We start from the raw sequence: 21828 nt of genomic DNA, 5'->3' as shown, positions 1-21828 counted from the left end.
AAGTAGTCTGCCTGCAGTGTGGGAGAGCCGTGTTCAATCCCTGGCTTGGGAAGATCCCCTGGAGAGGGAAATGGCAACCCTCTCCAGTACTCTTGCCTGGAGAATCCCATGGACAGAGGAGCCCGGCGGGCTACAGTCCGTGGGGTCGCAAGGAGTCGGACACGACTGAGCGACTAACAGTTTCTACAGCTGGCACACATGTTACGTTTGTTACGGAGGTAAGTATAGTGAGTCACGGTTTTTAAGGGTTGTACTCCTTTTGTGTGCTGCGCTGTGCTCAGTCGCTCAGTCGCGCCCCAGTCTCTGCGACCCCACGGACTGCAGCCCGCCAGACTTCTCTGACCATGGGATTCTCCAGGCAAGAGTACTGGGGTGGGTTGCCATGCTCTCCTCCAGGGGATCTTCCCGACCCAGGGATCGAACTCAGGTGTCCCACATTGCAGGTGGATTCTTTACCATTTGAGCCACCAAGGAAGCCCAGTAATACTGGAGTAGGTAGCCTGTCCCACTCCAGGAACCTTCCTGACTCAGGAATTGAACCGGGATCTCCTGCGTTGGAGGGGGATTCTTTACCAGCTGATCTGCCAAGGAAGCCCATACTCCATTTATAGTTATTATGAAATATCAGTTACATTCTCTGTGTTGTATGATACAGCCTTGTAGCTTATTTTATACATAATAGTTTGTTTAAAATGCTTACCCTTAATTCATTTCAGATTACAATAATAAACGTATTACAGGCTAATATGAATAGCATAGTTTTATGAAAAATAACTGACCCCCCCTCCCCACCAAAGAAAAGTTGAGTGAGAATGAGAAGAGTGGTATTCTTTTCCTTCAAGGTCCCACAGCCTTGCCCCTGTTGTCATTTTGGGCTGGATAATTCTTTGTTGAGGGGAGCTATCCTGTGCATTGCAGGATATTTAGCAGCATTCTTGACCTCTGTGCAGTAGATGCCAATAGCAATTTTCCTGGATGTGACAACTAATTAGCCCCAGATCTTGACACATGTCCCTTGCAGGACAAAATTGTTTCTGGCTGAGAACTACTGTTTTACATTTTTTGCACATCTCTTTAATTTATGTCTAGCTTTATCAAGGATATTTGTCAGTGGAACCAACCCTCTTTTAGTGCAAGTGCACGGCAGTGAAGAAGTCCGTGACGACTGCTACGGTCAGCTGCCTCTGCTCTGATGTGGGCCGAGGTGCCAGTGGCCTCCTCCAGCACTGCTTTTGCGCTACTAGTGAGAACGCCAGCACAGTGAAACAGTATTATGAAGCTAGTTTTCACCTTGCAGACCTTTTGAAAGTGTCTTGGAAACTTCCACTGATTATGATAATTTCTAATTCATAATTGATATTTTTTATATATTGGATTCTGTTTCTTAGCTGAAGTTTATATGATCAAATGCTTTGAACTCTCCTTATCAGTTATCAGTACTACTGATGACTAGGGGAAAGACATCTGCTTTAAAACTGAGAACTTAAATTTGGTATTTAAAAGCCAATACATACTTACGTTATCAAACTTTTTTAAATTAATTATTTTAATTGGAGGATACTTTACAATATTGTGATGGTTTTGCCATACATCTACATGAATCAGCCACGGGTGAGCCTTAAGTGTTATGTTACACTGTCTGCATAATTAGTTGGGTTTTGGTGTTGTTACTGTGTGAATTATCCCTTGGAGTAGGCTTTAGTTACTTCTTTTTAAATGAGTATTAACTGGTTGATTGTAAGTTACATGACCATTTTCTAATTTATTCCAGTAGAAAATGTTTTTCTAGTCAAGTATTAGATGGAAACATTTTTACATAACATTGTAAAAAAAATTGTAACATAAAATTCTGGAAGGATGCAATTTATGTGATTTTTTTTTTTTTTTTTTTGGTTCTATGCACCAGAATTTTTACTGTAATAAATATGGTTCATCTGTTTCATGTATCTGTCTTCTAGAATATTTAGAGAAATTATTTAACTTGAAATATAATGAAACAACAAAAGGGTTAGTTACTAAAGCTTCTTGTATTTATATGCATCATGAACATTTTCAGACAAGCAGGGAGTTTGTGAGAATAATGCAGTTAACACTAATAAACCCATCAGGTAGATGTAAGAAATTATTAACCTTTTGTTGTATTTTATTTATTTGGGGGTGGGGCTGGAATATTTGGAGTAAATCATAGACCTCATGATGTTATACCCCCAAATACTTAATCCATCTCTAACATTTAAGAATATTTTCTTACATAACCTTAAAACCTTTATTAGGTCTAACAAAATTAATGGTAATTATTTAATATAAGCTAATACCTAGTTTTGGAGAAGGAAATGGCAACCCACTCCAGTACTCTTGCCTAGAAAATCCCATGGACAGAGAAGCCTTGTAGGCTACAGTCCATGGGGTCACAAAGAGTTGGACACAACTGAGTGACTTCACTTTTTTTAATACCTCAGTTCAGTTCAGTCGCTCAGTCACGTCCGACTCTTTGCGACCCCATGAATTGCAGCACGCCAGGCCTCCCTGCCCATCACCAACTCCTGGAGTTAACTCAGACTTATGTCCATCGAGTCAGTGATGCCATCCAGCCATCTCATCCTCAGTCGTCCCCTTCTCCTCCTGCCCCTAATCCCTCCCAGCATCAGGATCTTTTCCAATGAATCAACTCTTCGCATGAGGTGGCCAAAGTACTGGAGTTTCAGCTTCAGCATCAGTCCTTCCAATAAACACCTAGGACTGATCTCCTTTAGGATGAACTGGTTGGATCTGCTTGCAGTCCAAGGGACTCTCAAGAGTCTTTTCCAAAACCATAGTTCAAAGGCATCAATTTTTCGGCACTCAGCTTTCTGCCTAGTTCATACTTAAATTTCCCCAGTTGTCCCCAAGTCTTTTCCAATAAGCTTGTTGAAACCAAGATCCAAGAAAAGTTCATACGTTGCATTTGATTATGTCATTATATCTCCTTTAATTCAAAGAGTCTCCTTGTTTACTCTTATTTTCTCTTATTTTTTCTTGTGCCTTTGACTTCTTTAAGAAACTAAGTCAGCGTCCCTATGTCTGACCTTTTGAATTTGATTGCCTCCTTGCAGTGTTGTTTTATTTGTTTCCCTGTCTTTTATATTTTATATGAACTGAAAGGTAAATGCAAAGGCTTGATTATGTTCAGGTTGAGCATTTTTGACAAGATATATATTAGTGTGATATATCACTTGTTTGGGACATGTCATTGTCCTGCTCTTCATGCTGTGAGGTTGGTCAGTAAACTCAGCTGGTAAACAGCCTGATCCTCTTGTTGCATCTTTTCTCTCCTTATAACCTGAAAGTAAAATGTAGTAAATATTCTGTTCCTCATTAACTTTTTACCTAAAAATGTAAGCACCCTTTGATGATCATTCAGTTCAGTTCAGTCTCTCAGTCGTGTCCGACTCTTTGTGACCCCATAGACTGCAGCACGCCAGGCCTCCCTGTCCATCACCAACTCCCAGAGTTTACTCACACCCATGTCCATTGAGTCAGTGATGCCATCCAGCCATCTCATCCTCTTTGGTCCTCTTCTCCTCCTGCCCTCAATCCCTCCCAGCATCAGGGTCTTTTCCAATGAGTCAACTCTTCCCGTGAGGTGGCCAAAGTATTGGAGTTTCAGCTTCAGTGTCAGTCCTTCCAATGAACACCCAGGACTGATCTCCTTTAGGATGGACTAGTTGGATCTCCTCCAGTGCAAGGGACTCTCAAGAGTCTTCTCCAACACCACACTTCAAAAGCGTCAATTCTTCGGATCTCAGCTTTCTTCATAGTCCAACTGTCACATCCATACATGACCACTGGAAAAACCATAGCCTTGACTAGACGGACCTTTGTTGGCAAAGTAATGTCTCTGCTTTTTAATATGCTATCTAGGTTGGTCATAACTTTCCTTCCAAGGAGTAAGCGTCTTTTAATTTCATGGCTGCAGTCACCATCTGCAGTGATTTTGGAGCCCCCAAAAATAAAGTCAGTCACTGTTTCCACTGTTTCCCCATCTAGTTACTTCTGGTAACCCATGAAGTGATGGGACCAGATGCCATGATCTTAATTTTCTGAAAGGTGAGCTTTAAGCCAACTTTTTCACTCTCCTCTTTCACTTTCATCAAGAGGCTTTAGTTCCTCTTCACTTTCTGCCATAAGGGTGGTGTCATCTGCATATCTGAGGTTATTGATATTTCTCCCGGCAATCTTGATTCCAGCTTGTGCTTCTTCCAGCCCAGTGTTTCTCATGATGTACTCTGCATATAAGTTAAATAAGCAGAGTGACAATATACAGCCTTGACGTATTCCTTAGGGGTTGAAAAATAGTGATTTTTTTCTAATTCTATCATTCCTTTTACATTTGTTACTGAAGTTTTTCTGTAAGAGAGAGATCTCACTTACCTTAAGGCTTCACAGTAAACATTGGAATATAGTTCCTGTAGGAAAGTCAGGATAAATGGTTCTTGCCTCCTAAGCACTAGTTTTTAGATTAAAGAGAAGACATAAAGTAGTTCTGGGGATGACAAATTTTTTTGGCTTAAAATTTTTTTTAATAAAGAACTCACACATTTTAATAAAGTAGTTACGCTTCAGTCATTAGTAAAGTGAAGATAATAATAGTATCTGTATATCACATAAGATTTTTATAAGGCTTAAAATGAGTTAATAAATACAAAAAGCTTAGAACATAGCCTACCAGGCTATGAATACCAGGCTATGAATACCACTCAGGATAGCTGACGAATAACTATAATAATAACCACAACAATTATTACTATTATTATTTTAAATAAATGAGTTTGAGTTGAAGGGTGATATTTTGACCTTTGCTACACTTCAGTGTCTTATAGAAGCTTGTTTGGAGATTCTTTTAGTATGGATGGCCATGTACAACCTCTAATTTTTGCATTTACATTAGCCGTAGTGTTAAATATATCTTGATTTACACCTAAACGTTCTTGGGTAAGTTATGGGTAAATTAATATTTATAGTGTGAATTACATATTGAATGTACTGCTTTGTTAAAGCCAGCTTATTGGGTTTTTGTAATGCACAATATCTCCCTCTGGTTTACTATGATTCCATATGATAGTTTTCAGAAGTGAGAGGTATGTTTAAAATAAGATAAACCCATTAACTCTTGCTTATTGTGAAGACAAATAGTTGGAAGTTAACATATATCTAGAAAATCTCTGATACGTCTGCCATAACTCAAGTATTATACTCTAGATCAGCATTTCAGTTCCTGAATGGGAAGAAATAGAATTCCAAAAGCTTATTAATAGTGAGAATGACTAGAATCCCCCATGTCTCTCTGTGCTGTCCACATGCGTTAGCTCCTGGAATTCTTACAAGGACCTGATGGTATATAAATCATTCTCCCTGTTTCACAAATGAGGACACTGAGCAACTGGTAGGGGAAATTGCCTTGCCCCGGTTTACATGCTTCATATGTAGTAGGGCGAAAACTTGAACCTAGGTATAACGACAGAGTTTTATATTTTTAAGGTTTCAGTCAATTTAGTCATTAGATTTTTTGAGACTAAAATTTTCCAAACCTTAAACCTGGCACCTGTGTCTTTTGATATAACCCCATTATGTGTACAATGCTTTATGTGAAGTTTAATTTTTTTCCCTTTCTTTTGAGTAATATCTAGGAGTACAGTTATAAAATCATATGTGTTTTACTTTATAAGAAGTGGCCTGTTTTCCAGAGTAGTTATGCCGTTTTACATTTCTCTCAGCAGTGTATGAGGATTTCAGTTGCTTTATATCCTTGATCTTTTTTATTTTAGCCATTCTAGTGGGTGTATAGTAATATCACATTAATTTGTGATTTTAATTTGTGTTTCCCTGTTGACTAAGTGTGGAACATCTTTTCATATGCTCATTGGCCACTTATATATCTGAAGTGTCAGATTAGAATTTTGGCCCATTTAAAAAGTTGGCTTGCTTGCTTGTCTTACTGAATTTTAAGAGTTTTAAAAGTATATTTCAGCCTCCTCCTTTGCTGACTGTATATGTTACATTTTCCTCCAGCCTTGGCGTGCCTTTTCATTGTCTAAATGACTTCTTTCAAAGAACAGATGTTTTTAATTTTGATGAAATTCAATTTATCAGTTTTCCCCCATGACTCAAGCTTCCCCCCCCCAGTTAAAGAAATCTTTGTCTATCCTAAAGTTTCAAAGAACATTTTTCTTTTGTAATTTCTTCTAGAAGTGTTAGAGTGTCACGGCTTTGGTCTTTATCTTCATTTTCCTTCTTAACTATCATCGTCTTAGGTCAGGTTCTTATTATTCCACACCTACATTACATAGTACCACAGTATTCTAACTTCTCTTAGGGCTTTGCCTTCCAATACCCAGGCTCATCTTTCTTAAGAAGACAACCAAACAGAAAATTATTGTTACTTGGTAAGGTGAGACTGTGATAAGATTAGGGTTTTATGGATGTATGTGGGCAGAGAACACATGGATCCAATGAAGTAGGTCTCTTAGGGAAATGATATGAATAAATGGAAATAGAAAATTATAAATGAAAATACAAATCTTTATTATTCAAGCTTGTAACTGAAAACTGCGTTAGGTATCTGCATTTATGACACTCCCATTCTCAAAAAGTCGGTGGCTGACTGTTGCCTAGAGCAGTGGCTTCTAGGTCTGGCTGTGTCTGAGAATCACCTGGAGCTTTCTTTGATTAGATGCAGATTCTGCTCCAACCTTGCAGAGTCTCTAGGGTGAGGCTGTGCGTTTATAAAGCTCTCCAGGTGTATCTGGTACAGCAGCATTTGGATCAGCAAGCAGAAACTAGCACTAGAGAGCATAAATTACAGATTTTGTGATATTGTAGTCAGCGCTCTTAGTGTTTCTGATCTTCTTCTTCCCTTCCAATTTTGTTCTGTATTTTTCCCATCATGAATTCAGCTGGATGACTTTCTTCCCTGTTCCCCAAAGACTGTGCTTTTATTTATTCTGCTTCTCTGTTGTGGAATGCCCTCTCCCCAGTGCTGATCTCCGGTGGTCCAGTGGTTGGGAGTGTGATCCCTGCTTGGGGAAGGTTCTGTGTTCCACGGGGCAGCTAAGCCCACAGCCTAGAGACTGTGCTGCACAACAGAGGAGTCACTGCAACGAGAAGCCCACACACCACAACTTGAGAGAGCCCAAACCCAGCAAAGACCCAGTGCAGCCAAAACTAAATAAGTAAACACAATGTTAAATTTTTCTCAGTTCCCAGGGTGCAGGAAAAATGGCCTCGAAATAAAGATCAGATCAAGAGTGATTCTGTAAGATTTTTTTGGTTGAGACCTCAGACTTATAGTGCCTCTCAGCAAGACAGGAGCACTTCAAGAAAAAGAACCAGGGACAGAAAGATTTGTTGTAAGATGAGACATTTGAGCATATTCAGACATTGAAAGGATAAAGTCAGTAAAGAGAAATACTGTAGGAGGAAGCCAGGAGAATCAATAAGGCAGGTTTTTGGAGAAGGCGGCAGGGATGGAGTCAGGTGTGAAGATTTAGGGGTTGACTGGACTAGGAATCCAGCTAGAAAGTGGAGTACCCACAGTAGTGGGTGTGCCAACTAATGTTGAGGTTGGTGTCAGCCTGACCTAGTATGGGATTTTCTCCTGTAATGGTAGGCTTTGCTAGGGGTGTGCAACGAAAGGATGGTGGCAGAGTCAGTATGGGACACTGGTAAGGGAGGGGAGGCTTAACGGATGAGTTTGGCGAACTGCTTTGGTGGAGGGGGTAGAATCTATCGGAGGAGATGCCGCAGTCAGTGGGCAGCTGAGGAGCACTGTGCAAGAAAGTGGCTGCAGGGGCAAGGGCTCTCTTAGAGATGAATACAGAACTGATAAAACCAGCAGGGTTAATGTAAAAGGAAGAGAATTGTTGAGAGAAAATAAATGCGTGTGGATGTGTTGATGTATATTCCCCCATGCCTAGCACAGTGCCTGGAACAAAAGCACTTGTGCATTTGTAAGTGAATAAGTGTCTTTATTGAGCACCTCTTATGTGCTGCTCCCTGCCATTGTGAAGCTTATGGCTCACATTTTAATGAGTAAATGAAGTTTTGGAGATGATCTTCATGTGTTGGAAGCCCTTCTCTGACATGAACCCCGCATGTATTATTCCTGTGTTTGCTGACAAGAGAGAGTGGATGACCAGGCAAATAGGTAGGTAGGTAGATTTATTTTTTTAATTTCAAATGGCATTTGTTTTGGTGGTATTTCCTGGACTCATACTCATAACTGCCATTTATCAAGCACTTACTGAGTTTGACTATTGTAAGTTTTATATGCCAACTTATATTTAACTTTTGAAACAACCCCACAAGATATAAACACAATTACAATGTCTGCTTTATTAGTGAGACAGTTGAAAATGAGTGATGTTAAGAAATTTGTCCAAATTCACAAAACTAGTAAATGTCAGAGGCAGGTTTCAAATTCAGGACCATCCAAGCCCATGGTGTTTATTCTACTGTACTGGAGTGAATTACAAATGAGCTGTTTTCCTTTTGTTTTATACATGGTATGATGGTAGAGATTTGTGAGTACTTTAGAATGGCAAAGATTCTCATTGTTTTCTGACAGAGTCTCCTTTATACATGTTGATTCGTACCAATTTAATATGGGTCACTTTCCCTTAAAAATAGCTTTTTTTTTTTTTTTTTTTTGCAGTGTGGTTTCCTTCCATCATTTTAAGTTTTTGTTTGGTTGGTTTTTTGGAGAAACTAGGGAGACTCTGGGTGTCCTCACTAAAGCTCAAGATATTATTTTATTTCTTATATGTTTAGATTATGATGTTGAATCAGGTTATTCTAAAAATTGTGCATTTGCCAGATTTTTTTCCCAGTTTGAAGACTAAGTACTAGTTTATTTCAAGTAGTTTTAAGTATTACTACAGTCTCTTGAGTAGGATGATATTTGTTTCACGCTGATTTGAGGGTAATGTATTTTGATCGTTTATCAAGAAAGACAGACTTGTAGTTAGTCAGGCTTGCTGTCTCCCTTATCCCCTGTGCTTGTGAATAAGGACAATTCTGCAGCAGCCTGGAGACTAAATTATAGCTTATCTTACAGCTGGATGTTCTTTTCCCTCTAATTCATGTTTGAGATTATTATCAAAACTGGATGAATTCCTAACTTTTATCTTGTAGCTGCCCTTGGTTCTTTGGTCATAAAAAGCTCTTTTCATGCTTTTATTTTTAAAAAACCATCTTTCAATTATAGTGCTCTGTGGGAGAATATAAAATGCTGCCATGCCAAAATTTATATGAATCCATTTCAAGCTAATTTTGTGTTTAAAGTTTTAAAACTAGAAGTTTTACCAGTTTTATCAAAGTTAATTTAAGCCATGTTTGGTTCATCTAGGCTTGAATTAAAATGTCTACACTTAGTACTGTGTTTCTCTTATCCTTTAGCAAATCTTCTTAAACCTGTGAAGTCACTTCACCTTAAGTGCTCTGGCAGTGTTGAATGTGACATGATGGGTCTATACCTAATATTTCTCACTTTAAGAGAGAGTTTACTGTTGTGGACATGTCATACAGATTTCCCAGGGTGACGGTTGGGAGCACTGTGGGTGTAATCCCAGGTGACTAGCACAGGGCAGCTTCATTAGAGTGGCTTCACAGACACAAGGAGACCTAGAATTCAGTTTCCTCCATGAATCGAAGCAGTTCCTCCTCCCTTGGTAAGACACTTCTAGGGTCAGCTCTGAAACTATATGAGACCATACACACATAACAGGTGTGTTCCTGAATATATGTCTTATATTTCATGAAAATTGTTTTGCCTGAAAGAAAATTTGGATTTGTTCCCCACCCCCACTTCCTTTTTTCCCCTAAACGCTGTGCTTTGGTTGATTGTTTTCTTTAGGAAGAGTATAAATTAGAGGCTATATTGATTTTCTCCTCTGAGTTTCTGAGCCCTAAATAAGTTAGACTTCCAAAGTTATATCTTAAGACATAATTGTTTTCTGCTTTGAAATTCCTTGTGTTTGGTTAATTGCTTCATAGAGCTATGAAAGTACCTATTATGTAATGAAAGAGGAATATCTGGCAAGTTATGAAAATTAGAATAAAATATTTTTATAAATCTCTCTTGTGAAATGTTGCAGTATCTGTGTTCTTCAACTGTTCCCACAGGGAAATATGAAATACTTTGAAATCATTTGTTGACAAGTGAGAATGAATAATTCAGCCTTGTTTAGGCATCTTTACAAAGATAAGAGAGTTTGTCTTATCCTTGCCAGGCCTTATTAATTGCTTCTTTAACAAAGCAGTACGATGAACATAAGAACCACAAAGGATGCTTTTCTCCCCATAAACATATACATTCATATATTCCTTCCTCCCTACTTTATTAAGATAGCAGTAAAGGGTTATCAAAGAATATGTGCACTTGCTTCTCAGTGCTTTTCTGATGGGATTTCCCCCTGCCCCCCAGTGCCTGCCATTTGTTTCCAAAGTCTGAGAGGTTGAGCCTTTTTAATGGTGTAGACTGTGGGCTACTGCCGTATGTGGCGATTCCCTTGTCCAGAAGAGAAAATAAATAGACTATGAGGAGCTTCCACTAGGTGAATTTCCTTCAGTTTAAAGAGCTGCCCTTTATTATGAGATTATAGTCTTCCTGCTATATGATATTTAACATCCCTTTCTGAATTGAAGGCTGTGAATTTAGATTTTAAAAATATTGTGTCTTACCAAGTTGAGAACCCTAATATCAGTGCTACAGTTTGGGGAGGGGGAATTTTATTGGTCCACAGATTCAAAATCTAGGAGCCATAGTCTTCCCTGTGGTTTACCTACCTCACTCACATAGTCATTTACCTATGTGAGGAGATTGTGGCTATTAGGGTAAAAGATAAGGAAATCCTTGTGCTTCGGATGGAGTAATGGACCGTGAAGTTAGTTAGATATGTGGTTACAACTGTGGAATCAAAATAGCTTCTTCAGGACCTTATTAGGCTTATCATTAGGAAATGTCTGGAGTGTGGCAGCCAATAATTTATATCCAATTCCAAAGCCTGCATAGAGTTGGATTGAGTCTCTAGTGGGTAAGTAAAATGATGTGAGCATTGGCACCAATATTTGAATATCAGCTCAGAGAAAGAAGGGAGAGAGATCAGTATTCATTCTTGCCATCCTAGAACAATGTATAAGCAATGTTGTCTTATAACATGGTTCCCATACTTGAACAGAAGGCTGGAAAGGAGTGGAGTTTTATCTGTTATGTTTTGACAACTCAGTTATACAGAAGGAAAAAGTGTGGTAGTTTTTTTTCTAGCATTATATTTGCACAGCTTTCTGGTGGAAAATTTTTTGAGAAATAGATGTTTCAAGTTTTGAATTGTGTTCTTCTATTACGAAGTGTCCCTATGTGTGGAAGCTGATCCAGTTGAGTGGTCTCTGTCCTATAGGCTCTACTTTCTTCTTCACTATCATTAAGATATTTCTCACTTTATCCCTTCCTACCACAGACCCTGGGATGGTGTTTTTTATCCCCACTCTTTGAGTCTCACCTTACCACAAAACTGCCTGCTGCTGGCATTTGTGTTGGCAGGCATAGGGGAAGCAGAATAAGGAGATGGGGGAAAGTCAACACTGCTTCCGTGGCTGGATTCTCATCTGGCTTATTGCTCATTTGTTGTGTGACTTTGAGCCTGTATGCCTCAGAGTTTGTGTGTGGGCTAAGTCACTTGGTCATGTCCGACTCTTTGCGACTCCGTGGGCTATGCCCCGCCAGGCTTTTCTGTCCATGGGATTCTCCAGGCAAGCATACTGGATGAGTTGTCATGCCCTCCTCCACAGGATCTTCTCCACCCGGGGACTGAACCCACATCTCTTATGTATCCTGTATTGGAAGGTAGATTCTTTACCACTAACACCACCTGGGAAGCCCATGCCTCAGAGCTTAATTACCTGTAAAACTGAGATACTGTTGTTCTTTGAATCTATTGAGAACATACATGAAAACACTTTTGAAAACTTTTTACTGTATAATTCTTAGGTGGTATTAATAAGGCTACATTCATAGATGCTCTTAGTACATTTTCGGTTAAATAGATTCTTGTGAACAGTCTTAGAAAGTAACCTAAACACCTCATTTAACATTTGTTTTATGGGAATAGACCCTGAGTTTCAGTCAACTTTTAATGACCATGTACTCATACATGTTGAAAGCTCAATAAGAGCAGAAATTAGGGGCTATTGTATCATAACTGTCTTGTGCTTAACGTAATTTCTAACCCAGAGTAGATGCTCATCAGATTTTTTTATTAAATGAATGATTATTTAATATACACACATAATTACAAAGAACTTTCCATCTGAAGGAAAGTATTGTCTTATACTTGCTGATGTGAGTGTGGATATATAGACAAGAATGCTGTCCAGTCTAAAATTATCTTAAGCCATCCTTTTAATTTTGTATGTGCATTTGCTTGTCCTGTTGAGAACATGTTTAGTACTGAGAATCTGCAAGAGTTATTTTCTGAGGAAATGTGGGACAAATAAAATTGCTTTGTGTACTTTTCAAGCCATATACTCATCAGTGAAATTTTACTAATTACAGTTAAGAAATTACTTTGTCTCTTTGCAGGATGGAAATTGAGAGCTTTATTGTTGTGTTTTCTTTTTTTAAAGCAAAGATCATTGTCAACCATCTCAAACTATGTGTCCTTTGAAAGGTTATTAATAGACGTGTTTGCTAAGACTGAGCTGCTTAATAGTAAATAACTATATTATTTTTAAAATTTTGTGCTCTGTAAGCAAACTTACTGCTGAATTTGTATAGTACCACTGTCAGATATTTAGTTCATCTTTTAAGGTGGTGGTTCTATTCATGTTTGGGTGTAATACTTTCTTAAATTCTTGTTGACTGATGTTTGTTTTTAGTATTTTGATCTTTTCACAATTCTTCTTGCTGCTTTAAGAATTTTAAATCTCTTAAAACCTTGCTAATTATCTTGAGATTCAAGATTAAAGTACATAGTTCTTATAATATAATAACTTAAGCCCAATATATTTTATCCTGAATGTGCATATGGAACTTTATAGGGTTTAAGTGGATTTTCCAGCTACCAAATTAGATTATTTCAAAATATCAGCTATGTTTGCCAGTCATCTGTTTTTTAAATAAAGCTGATCTGGAATTTGTCCAGGGAACTCATTAGAGTTCTAATATTAACAGTGAGCGGCCTCCTCCAGTCCTGATCTTTTGGTTTGTAGAAAGAGAAACTGAAGCTGGGCGTTTCCTTTGGGCACAGAGCAGGAAAATCTAGGGGTTCTTTTTATTATGGTGTTTTGTGGGTTCTGTTGTTGTTGTTGTTTGGTCACTAAGTTGTGTTTGACTCTTTGAGATCCCAGGGACTGCAGCACGCTAGGCTCCTCTGTCCTCTGCTATCTCCTAGAGTTTGCTCAAACTCCTGTCCACTGAGTCAGTCATGCTGTCTAACCATCTCATCCTCTGCTGCCCCCTTCTGCTTTTGCCTTCAGTCTTTCCCAGCATCAGGGTCTTTTCCAAGGAGTTGGCTCTTCATATCAGGCGGCCAAAGTATTGGAGCTTCAGCTTCAGCATCAGTCCTCCCAGTGAATATTCAGGGTTGACTTTTTTTTTTTTTTAAGAATGACTGGTTTGATCTCCTGGTAGTCCAGGGGACTCTTAAGAGTCTTCTCCAACATCGCAATTGGAAAGCATCAATTCTTCGGCACTCAGCCTTCTTTAGGGCTTCCCTGATGGGTCAGACGGTAAAGAATCCACCTGTAATGCAGGAGACCTGAGTTCGATCCCTGGGTTGGGAACATTCCCTGGAGGAAGACCTGACCACCCACTCCAGTATTCTTGCCTGGAGAATCCCCATGAACAGAGGAACCTGGCGGACTACACTCCGTGCGGTCGCAGAGAGCCGGACACGGCTGAGCGACCAAGCACAGCAGCCTTCTTTATGGCCCAGCTGCTGAAGACCTGATGCTTTTAACTGTGGTGAAGGAGAAGACTGCTGAGAGTTCCTTGGACTGCAAGGAGCTCAAACCAGTCCATCCTAAAGGAAGTCAAGACTGATGCTGAAACTGAAGCTCCAATATCTTGGCCACCTCATGCAAAGAACTGACTCATTGGAAAAGACCCTGAGCTGGGAAAGATTGAGGGCAGGAGGAGAAGGGGAGGACAGAGGATGAGATGGTTGGATGGTATCACTGACTCGATGGACATGAGTTTGGGCAAGCTCCAGGAGTTGGTGATAGACAGGGAAGCCTAGTGTGCTGTAGTTCAAGGGGTTGCAAAGAGTCAGAAATGACTGAGCAACTGAACCGAACTGAACTCACATCCGTACATGACAGCTGAAACAACCATAGCTTTGACTGTATGGACCTTTGTCCACAAAGTGGTGTATCTGCTTTTTAATGTGCTGTCTAGGTTCGTCACAGCTTTCCTTCCAAGGAGGAAGCATTTTTTAATTTCATGGCTACAGTCACTGTCACTGTCTGCAGTGATTTTGAAGCCCAAGAAAAGAAAATCTGACACTACTTCCACTTTTTCCACTTCTGTTTGCCGTGAAGTAATGGGACCAGATGCCATGATCTTAGTTTTTTGAATGTTGAGTTTCAGCGCAGCCTTTTCACTGTCCTCTTTCCCCCCTCATTCAAGAGGCTCTTTAGTTCCTCTTCACTTTCTGCCATTAGAGTGGTATCATCTGTATTTCTGAATTATTGATATTTCTCTTGATTCCGGCTTGTGATTCATCCAGCCCAGCATTTCACATGAAGGACTCTGCATGTGAGTTAAATAAGCAAGGTGACAATATGGAGCTTTGTCATACTCCTATTCCAATTGTGAACAGTCAGTTATTCCACAGTGGTTCTGTTGTTTCTTGACCCACATCCAGGTGTCTCAGGAGACAAGTAAGGTGGTCTGGTACTCTCATCTCTTGAAGAATTTTCCACAATTTGTTGTGGTCCACACAGTCAAAAGCTTTAGCTTAGTCAGTGAAGCAGAAGTAGGTCTTTTTTCTGGAATTCCCTTGCTTTCTCCATGATTCAATGAATGTTGACAGTTTGATATCTGCTTCCTCTGCCTATCTAAACCTAGCTTCTACTGCTGAAGCCTAGCTTGAAGCATTTTGAGCATACCTTGCTAGCATGTGAAATGAACACAATTGTAAGGTAGTTTGAACATTGTTTGGAATTGCTCTTCTTTGGGATTGAAATGAAAAATGGCTTTTTCCAGTCCTGTGGCCTCTGCTGAGTTTTCCAAATTTGCTGACATGTTGAGTGCAGCACTTCAACAGCACCATCTTTTAGGATTTTAAAAAGCTCATCTGGGATTTCATAGCCTCCCTTAGCTTTGTTTGTAGTAATGCTTCCTAAGGCCTGCCTGACTTCATGCTCCAGTATGTTCGACTCTAGGTGAGTGACCACACCGTCGTGGTTATCCAGGTCATTAAGACCTTCCTTGTAGTTCCTCTGTGTATTCTTGCCACCTCTTCTTAATCTCTTCTGCTTCTGTTAGGTCCTTACAGTTTCTGTCTTTTATTGTAGCCATCCTTGCATGAAGTTGCCCCTCGACCTCTCTAATTTTTTTGAAGAGCTCTCTAGTTTTTATCACTCTGCTTTCTCCTCTGTCTCTCTGCTCTGGTCGCTGAGGAAGGCCTTCTTCTCTCCATGCTGTTCTCTACAGCTCTGCATTCCGTTGGGTTTATCTTTCACTTTCCCCCGTGCCTTTCGTTTTTCTTCTTTCTTCAGCTATTTGTAAAGCCTCCTTAGACAACTGCTTTGCCTTCTTGCATTTTTTCTTCTTTGAGATGGTTTTGGTCACTGTGTCCTGTACATGCTGTGGTTTTTGCCTCTGCCCAAATGTCTGCCATTTTAATATGGAAAGAGCCCCTGGACCAAAGATAATATATGCAGTTAGTCTCTTCAGAGGTATTAGTTCTTTTTAGTCTTAGGGAATTTCAAAGTACATTTACTGGTATAGGAAATACCTGTACTTTCCTCTCAATTTTGCTGTGAACCTAAAACTGCTCTAAAAAATAAAGTTAAAAAAAATAAAACCACGCCATATATTCGAAGTCTCCTTAGTTTATCTGTACATCAGGGGATGAGGGAAAGAGAATAAGCCTTATCAGCATACTGTCAGGACATGTCAACATCAGAAAAGAATGTTGGTAAATCTCACAGAATTTGTCTCTGGGTCAAAAAGAGATAGTGCAGTGATAGGAGGAGACATTTTGATGATGACAGCTCTTTATATTGAGTAACCTGTTTCCTGTATTCTCAGTTCAGTTCAGTTCAGTCACTTAGTCGTGTCCGACTCTTTGCGACCCCATGGACTGCAGCATGCCAGGCTTCCCTGACCATCACCAACTCCCGGAGCCTGCTCAAACTCATGTCCATCGAGTCATGATGCCTTCCAACCATCTCATCCTCTGTTGTCTCCTTCTCCTGCCTTCAGTCTTTCCCAGCATCAGGGTCTTTTCTGATGAGTCAGTTCTTAGCATCAGGTGGCCAAAGTATTAGAACTTCAGCTTCCACATCAGGCCTTCCAATGAATTCAGGACTGATTCCCTGTAGGATGGACTGGTTTGATCTCCTTGCAGTCGAAGGGATTCTCAAGAGTCTTTTCCAACACCACAGTTCAAAAGCATCAATCCTTCAGCGCTCAGCCTTCTTTATGGTCCAACTCTCACATCCATACATGACTACTAGAGAAATCATAGCTTTGACTAGATGGGCCTTTGTTGGCAGAGTAATGTCTCTGCTTTTTAATATGCTGTCTAGGTCGGTCATAGCTTTTCTTCCATTGAGCAAGCATCTTTTAATTTCCTGTATTCTGTGTATCCTTGATTTGCTATCACTTTTTGGTAGAGTATATATTCTTTTATATTCTTTCTCAAGGGAGTTCCTGAGAGGGAAATGAAGAAGGCATATAACAAATAAAATAGGTGAATATTTTCTCAATTCTCCCGAGAATACAGTGCATGGTGAGAGCCATAACAGAGACATAGGAGAAAAGTTAATTCATTTTAAGAGTGGATGTTGTAGTTCATTCGGCCTAATTCCATTGTAGAACCCTAGGTAAGAATCATTATTCTAGTAAATTCTGTAAAAACATGCATGGAAAGTAAATTTTAAGACCTTGCATATCTAAAAATATTTTTTTTTTTTTCAAGTTTAGCAATGGTGGTTATATTTTATTTTTTATTTTTATTTTTAATTTTTTTTTATTATTATTATTATTTTTTTCCAGTGGGTTTTGTCATACATTGATATGAATCAGCCATGGATTTACATGTATTCCCAATCCCGATCCCCCCTCCCACCTCCCTCTCCACCCGATTCCTCTGGGTCTTCCCAGTGCACCAGGCCGGAGCACTTGTCTCGTGCATCCCTCCTGGGCTGGTGATCTGTTTCACCATAGATAGTATACATGCTGTTCTTTTGAAATATCCCACCCTCACATTCTCCCACAAAGTTCAAAAGTCTGTTCTGTATTTCTGTGTCTCTTTTTCTGTTCTGCATATAGGGTTATCGTTATCACCTTTCTAAATTCCATATACATGTGTCAGTATGCTGTAATGTTCTTTATCTTTCTGGCTTACTTCACTCTGTATAAGGGGCTCCAGCTTCATCCATCTCATTAGGACTGGTTCAAATGAATTCTTTTTAATGGCTGAGTAATATTCCATGGTGTATATGTACCACAGCTTCCTTATCCATTCATCTGCTGATGGGCATCTAGGTTGCTTCCATGTCCTGGCTATTATAAACAGTGCTGCGATGAACATTGGGGTGCACGTGTCTCTTTCAGATCTGGTTTCCTCAGTGTGTATGCCCAGAAGTGGGATTGCTGGGTCATATGGCAGTTCTATGTCCAGTTTTTTAAGAAATCTCCACACTGTTTTCCATAGCGGCTGTACTAGTTTGCATTCCCACCAACAGTGTAAGAGGGTTCCCTTTTCTCCACACCCTCTCCAGCATTTATTGCTTGTAGACTTTTGGATAGCAGCCATCCTGACTGGCGTGTAATGGTACCTCATTGTGGTTTTGATTTGCATTTCTCTAATAATGAGTGATGTTGAGCATCTTTTCATGTGTTTGTTAGCCATCTGTATGTCTTCTTTGGAGAAGTGTCTGTTTAGTTCTTTGGCCCATTTTTTGATTGGGTCATTTATTTTTCTGGAATTGAGCTGCAGGAGTTGCTTGTATATTTTTGAGATTAATCCTTTGTCTGTTTCTTCATTTGCTGTTATTTTCTCCCAATCTGAGGGCTGTCTTTTCACCTTACTTATAGTTTCCTTTGTAGTGCAAAAGCTTTTAAGTTTCATTAGGTCCCATTTGTTTAGTCTGGAGGAATCAACCTGCCTGACTTCAGACTCTACTACAAAGCCACAGTCATCAAGACAGTATGGTACTGGCACAAAGACAGAAATATAGATCAATGGAACAGAATAGAAAGCCCAGAGATAAATCCACGAACCTATGGACACCTTATCTTTGACAAAGGAGGCAAGGATATACAATGGAAAAAAGACAACCTCTTTAACAAGTGGTGCTGGGAAAACTGGTCAACCACTTGTAAAAGAATGAAACTAGAACACTTTCTAACACCATACACAAAAATAAACTCAAAATGGATTAAAGATCTAAATGTAAGACCAGAAACTATAAAACTCCTAGAGGAGAACATAGGCAAAACACTCTCCGACATAAATCAAAGCAAGATCCTCTATGACCCACCTCCCAGAATATTGGAAATAAAAGCAAAACTAAGCATATCTAAAAATATTTTACCCTAATATGTAATTGATAATTTGACTGGCTATGTACTTCTGTATTGGTAATTATTTTCCTTCTAGTTTTGAAGACATTACCTATTTTTTTGTCCTGATTCCAGTATTGTTGCTGTCAGTAGCTTGTCTGATTCTGAATCTTGGTGCTGTTAATTATCTGCAGAAGGATTTGTTTTGCTGTCAATAGAGTTGGTACTCAGTTTTTACCACTGATGTGTGGTTCAGCTTTCTTGAACCTGCAGGACAAGTGACTACACATTCATCTCATGCTTTCCAGGGGCAAGTTTATGTGTTGATGTGTCCTCTCTTGCATGCATACTTGTGGGATACATACCCACCCTTGTGTATGCTTTTTTAAAAAAAATACTCCATTCCTATAAATTTTGTTGAATTTTAGGAGAGAATACATTATTAGGTGACCTGGAACCTTGATTTTCCATCTATTATCCAATTTGATCTTTATAATAGTCCTGTAATATAGATAATGTTATTAAAATTTTATAGATGAGGAAGCAGAGACACAGAGAAATTAAGTCAATGGCTCTAATGTATCCAGCTAGGTTAGAACTAGGATTTGAACCCAGGCAATTTTAATTTCAAATCCTGTTTAACCATTGCACTATAAATGCCTTTTGTGGTGATATATTCTTTATGCTTTAAGAGGTAGGCACCACTGTGTGAATTATTTATAATTATTTCTCTGATACCTATATTAAATGGCAGTTTATATTTCATGACAAGGGAGAAAAGTGGGGACAAAACTCCCAAACCCAAAAGCTGTTATAGTTGTGGGTATCAGCCATAAACCATTTTTATCACTAACTGATTTTAAAATGCCTTTGCCAAAGAAATAGTATGTACAGGAAATTAAGTTTGCTTAAATGTCCTTTCTTTTGAAGAGAAATAGTCTTAGATTTTGTGGGATGCTGTTGTGTGTGAATAGAGAACCAGCCTTGAAGTGTATGCATAATGAGGAAGGAAATGGAGATCTTACAGTAAGGTGCCTATAAAAATGAACCACTAAGTCAGTTATAATTGAGTTTGTTGTTGTCTAAGAAGGTGTATTTCCAGGTTGAAAGTACTGTGGTTAGAAAAATCAGTCTAGGGTATATAAAGAAAATAACTGACTTACAGCTTTTTAACTTTAAAGTGTAGAGTAAAGTAAATGGATTTTAATATAACTAGGAAAGTCTTCCTTGGAATTTTAAAGATTAGGTATAAAGAGATGACATAGTGTATCATTTTGGCTAGAGGTACTTTCCTGTTAAATCTAATGATGTGGGATCATCCTAGTCACTTAGTTTTAACCTAGGGGAAAAAAAGATATTTGTATTTGTTACTGTGATAGTAAAGTTGCATTTTTAAAATAAGAGTTTTAAGTGGAAAATATTCATTGGTTGATTATATGTTTTGAAAAGTTTAAACGTAATGAAGAGGAACTGTGGCATCTCTTTCCGAGAAACATATTGGAGCATACAGCATTATTAGTGATATCCTTTTAATCTTTTCTGTTAATTGGTTTGCATTAGCACTGTCTTAATGACACATGTATCTCTACTAGAGGTAAAATTTAAGTGTTTATTCTCTGCTTTAGCTGTTGGAATCCATCAAAAATGTACTTGAAAGAATATCTTCCCTTATGAATTCTTAATCATGGCTAAAGCAAGCAATAGATTAGATATAAATCTAGAAGCTTCAGGAAAGATAAACAGTGTTATATCCATTTTTAAAGTAAGCAAAAACTGGAAAGGAAAGAATCGGAAGACGTGGGAAGTGTGGCAGATACTATAAAAGCATAATGAGTATGAGAAGAGGATTGCGTTTTTTGAGAAAAGAAAAACTGAGTTTATTATTTCATCCTGAATCTCTACGTATTGATCTTGCTTTTGTTTTACTAAGGCAGTAATTCGGTGCAGGGCATTACTGGTTTGATAAAAAGGTGAAACAGTGGAATAGCCTTTCTTGTTGTTCAGCTCATTTCTTTTAAAACACCCAGCAGCATGGCCTAATGCCTTTCCTGTCAGCTTCTTTTGCTATCTGTTTATTGCTGATTTGACGGTCGCTGGTCCTTCTCCTTTGCTGTTAAGTGTGTGTGCCCTTTGTTTTTGTGCTGGTGGGTTTCGCTGTATTTGGATGTGAAGACAAGCCTGTTATTGCCATACTGGTCTAATTAGCCTTCTGGGTGAGCGTATACATTACATAGGCCTTTTAAGCCATGAAAGAAGACAGCTCACAACAACGTAGGTTTTCTTCCTGTACTGTGGTTTCGCCTGTTTTATTTCCTCCACGAATTGATGGCCGAAAGCTTGTCCGAAACGCTTCATTTGGAGGATACAATGAACTTTCTCCTTTGCCAGGTTTGTTTGTTTAATCTTGCATTCTTTTCTTATTTTCTTATAGACTTTTCATTAAAATAAACTAGACATCTTAACGTCTTAAAGCTGCTTTCTTCTAAACAAAACAATTCTATAGTGAAAGGTTAGATTTTAGTAACTGCTACAGTATGGCTTGGCTTTCCATATTTTCTTTTACAGTCTCTTTATGCTTGAACTTGAAAGCTAATGATTGAGCGAAGTATGTGTCTTGAGTGCTTATAGCATGAGTTTTTACTTTAATTATTGAAATAAATATTATAACCCTTTGATAAAAATAAAGCCCTTTGTAGATTTGAGATAAAATTCTATAAATAAACCAATTGTTCTGAGGTTTCTGCAAATGAAACCCACATATTTAATATTGATATTTGTTTGACTATTCTCAAGCAAAATAGTAACTGTGAAAATTGATGTTTAGTTTATGCTTTAATAGATTAAGTCCTGACTAACATGAAGTTTTCTGTGTAATTTAATTTTTGAAATGCCTTACTTCGTATTGTTAAATGTGTTTATGTATGATCAGCTTTTGCTTAGAAAATGTTATTTTTAGGGCAGTATTTATTAAATGAAATTAGACATTTGACAGCTATGATTTAAACATTAAACAATTGGTTAATGAGATATAGCTGTTAACTGATCTTTTATTGTTTGAA

General features: G+C 38.6%; 1 protein-coding gene across 5 annotated transcripts in view; it reads left to right on the top strand.

The window, feature by feature from the left end:
* Positions 1 to 21828, top strand: part of OSBPL8 (oxysterol binding protein like 8) — a 163538-nt gene that overhangs the window by 87323 nt on the left and 54387 nt on the right. Inside the window, exon 1 of one of the 5 annotated variants that reach the window (XM_061124906.1) lies at positions 21001 to 21157. The exons of the other annotated variants lie outside the window; for them this stretch is intronic. Within the exon in view, the coding sequence (XP_060980889.1) occupies positions 21016 to 21157 (142 nt within the window). The 5' untranslated portion in view covers positions 21001 to 21015. Of the gene's footprint in view, positions 1 to 21000; positions 21158 to 21828 lie in introns of those variants that run through there. 5 annotated transcript variants of the gene reach the window in all.

The sequence above is a fragment of the Dama dama genome, chromosome 3, assembly GCF_033118175.1.
Source record: "Dama dama isolate Ldn47 chromosome 3, ASM3311817v1, whole genome shotgun sequence".
Classification (NCBI taxonomy): domain Eukaryota; kingdom Metazoa; phylum Chordata; class Mammalia; order Artiodactyla; family Cervidae; genus Dama; species Dama dama.
Note: the sequence above shows the minus strand (reverse complement) of the source record. Positions and strands in the feature narration are given on the sequence as shown.